Here is a 2,806-nt window from a genome sequence, read left to right as displayed (position 1 = left end):
TTCAAGTAAAATAAATTTTATTTTTAATTCATATATATAATAATTGTCAGTGTTCACACAGTTATCATGCCCAATTGCTCACATGATGGAAGAAAATGGTTTAGTAAAAATAAAAAAAATTTTCCTACCTGCTTACTTTAATTGTATGAGGCAAAGTTACCAAATTCATAAAAAACTCTATTTCAATGAACTATTAATTCTATGATAAATTCATCATATTTTTCAAATTTTAACAAACTCATAAAAGATTGTTAAAAACATCACCACATAAATTTTCTAGAAAAAACATGAATTTACTGTTAATTTAATTTGTAATTCTTTAAAAATAATATAGCACAAAGACAAAATATCATATAGTGAGTATGCAGAACTAACAATGGCACACAACAGATTCTTTTTGGGCTCTTATCTTGAACTTATCCCATTCTGTTTTTAAATGTTTTTATGTACATTTCATACAATAAAATCAAAAACTATATTCACATTATATTGTAGTACCATTTACTGCTCACATTTACACACAGTTTCAACACTTGTCAAAAATGTGCCAAATGTTTGCTATAAAATCATACTTAGGTTTTCTAACATTTCTTAGTATAAACAGTAACAATCACATATACAATAGGGTTTAGACAACTCATCATAGTGGATACACTATCTATGACAATGAAATGAAATTTGGCAAATATAAAATGATGTATTCACGAGCATAGTTTATATGCATGAACTTCCACCTGGAAATCTGTCTGATACACATACAACTATCTTTCTTTGTAAAAAAATAGTAATATACAGTAACCATTGCAACATATTATATATATACACACAAACTTTATTTACCACATAAATTTAAAATGATAATTTGGTTGACAATAAATATTTTTTTATAAGCACTTAACTTTCATAGTTAGGTTTCTTATGATGATATATTAAATAAGATACAAAATAGCATAGCAACATAATTTTGGGCTCATAAATTATTGTTGGTCTTGTAGGTAAATGTACACTGTAAGTATTACCCACAAAGGTTATAACAAGAAATAAAATAGTAATGTTAATTTTATGACATTCTAATATATCAAATGAAATTGAGAACCATCTAGTTCAGTGTCTCTCAAACTGGGGTACACAAGGGTACTTCAGGGAGTCAGCAAGTCATGTCCAAAATGTCATAAAAATATTTTAAAAAATATGATTTTTAGAATAAAAAATATTTTTTGTAAAATTAATGTCACATGAATTAAAACATTTAATTTTACAATACACCCTTTCAAGTACACAGAATCCTTTTTTCAAAACAAAAAAACATCGATAGGTTTGAGGGTCCACAAAAAAATTTTAAAGGGAAAGGAGTCCTTGAGTTACTAAAGTTTGAGAACCACTGATCTAGTTCACATACTTGTACAATCGCACAAACAAAGATGATGGAAGTTACCTATATGCACCTTTATAATTGCCCTTCCAATTAGTGAATGTAGGGCAATACACTGATAAGCTAACCAAATGGATACTTTTGTTACATGAATAGTCCTCCAGTGACCTCTATAACTTCACCCGTTATATACTTGCTTTTGCTAGATGCTAAAAATAAGCAAGCTTCTGCTACATCTTCAGGTTTACCACATCTTGCCAATGGTGTTAGCTTCTTGAAATGACTCATTACTTTTTCTGGAATAGTTACACCCACAGGAGTATCAATAAAGCCTGGCATTATGGCATTACACCGAATTCCATGCCTAGCCATCTCTTTGGCAACACTCTTAGTTAATCCAACAACACCAGCTTTAGATGCTGCATAATTACACTGGCCAATGTTTCCAACTTTCCCAATGATGCTGGAAATGTTGACTATCGAACCATTTTTTATTTTTTCTGAAATCATTAGTCGACATGCAGCTTGTGTGATAAGAAAAGTACCCTTCAGATTTACATTTAACACATCATCAAACATTTGTTCTGTCATTTCATTCATCAATCCATCATGTGCAATTCCTGCACTATTTACAACAATGTCAGGCACCTGGGATAGCCTCTGATTAATGGATGTAAATAGGTTAGTTACACTATGAGACTGACTTACATCTACTACCTCCATGATATATACATTTTCTTCACCTGAAATTTAATAAAACAAAGATATTAGTTATTTTTTGTAAATTTGATAACTAACCAAAACATGTAACATATAAATCTTAGTCTACAAGTTAAATAGCATTACCAAATTTTTAACCCACTTGTGATTTCGTGAACTAGTACTAATAGTACTTAAGTTGGTGTAAACTGTAACACTAATATTAATACAGTAATATGCATTGTCTTGTCGCATATAATTTATAACACATTTCTTGATTGTGGGCATTACTGTCGTTACTGACCTTGGGGAAGAGATTGTAAGGTCAATTTTGCTGCATTTTCGTTCTTGTCTGCTATCACTATTTTCGCTCCCTCACAAGCTAAAGCCTGGCACACCGCTTTGCCTATTTCGCTACCACCACCAGTCACAAGGGCTAAATGGCCACTGAGCAACTTAGCCGAAGCCATATTCACCTGATGAAAAATAAAATTTTTCATAGAAAGAAATGAACATGTTAAAATTCAAGCAGAAATTGAGTTTAAAATTTTATATAAAACATATTTCTGTTTCAGAACACACTTTTTATTTAAATTCTGTTACTTTTCCTACGGTAATATTCGTATGTGTACCTTAAACGTATAAAAAAACCGGTAATCTTACAATTCTGGTTTCGATCTTTTAACACTTCTGCACGCGCGTGTACGTGTGATCTGTTCTTTCATTGAGCGCTAA

At 30.8% G+C, this 2,806-nt stretch overlaps 1 protein-coding gene across 3 annotated transcripts; it reads right to left on the bottom strand.

The window, feature by feature from the left end:
• LOC106456866 (estradiol 17-beta-dehydrogenase 8-like) lies at nt 1-2,806 on the bottom strand. Of its 3 annotated transcripts, none has more exons than XM_013916344.2 (3): nt 2,735-2,806; nt 2,376-2,547; nt 1-2,115 (listed from the first exon to the last, which is right to left on the bottom strand). In XM_013916344.2, the coding sequence occupies exons 2-3, from the start codon at nt 2,539-2,541 to the stop codon at nt 1,517-1,519; spliced, it is 765 nt and encodes a 254-aa protein (XP_013771798.1). In that variant the 5' UTR covers nt 2,542-2,547; nt 2,735-2,806; the 3' UTR covers nt 1-1,516. The 3 variants fall into 3 exon arrangements, with proteins under 3 accessions (XP_013771798.1, XP_022238931.1, XP_013771726.1); XM_022383223.1 differs by having other exon boundaries at nt 2,704-2,741; XM_013916272.2 differs by lacking the exon at nt 2,735-2,806 and having other exon boundaries at nt 2,376-2,677.

The sequence above is a fragment of the Limulus polyphemus genome, unplaced genomic scaffold, assembly GCF_000517525.1.
Source record: "Limulus polyphemus unplaced genomic scaffold, Limulus_polyphemus-2.1.2 Scaffold0, whole genome shotgun sequence".
Classification (NCBI taxonomy): Eukaryota; Metazoa; Arthropoda; class Merostomata; order Xiphosura; family Limulidae; genus Limulus; species Limulus polyphemus.
This window is presented reverse-complemented; position numbering and strand designations above follow the sequence as displayed.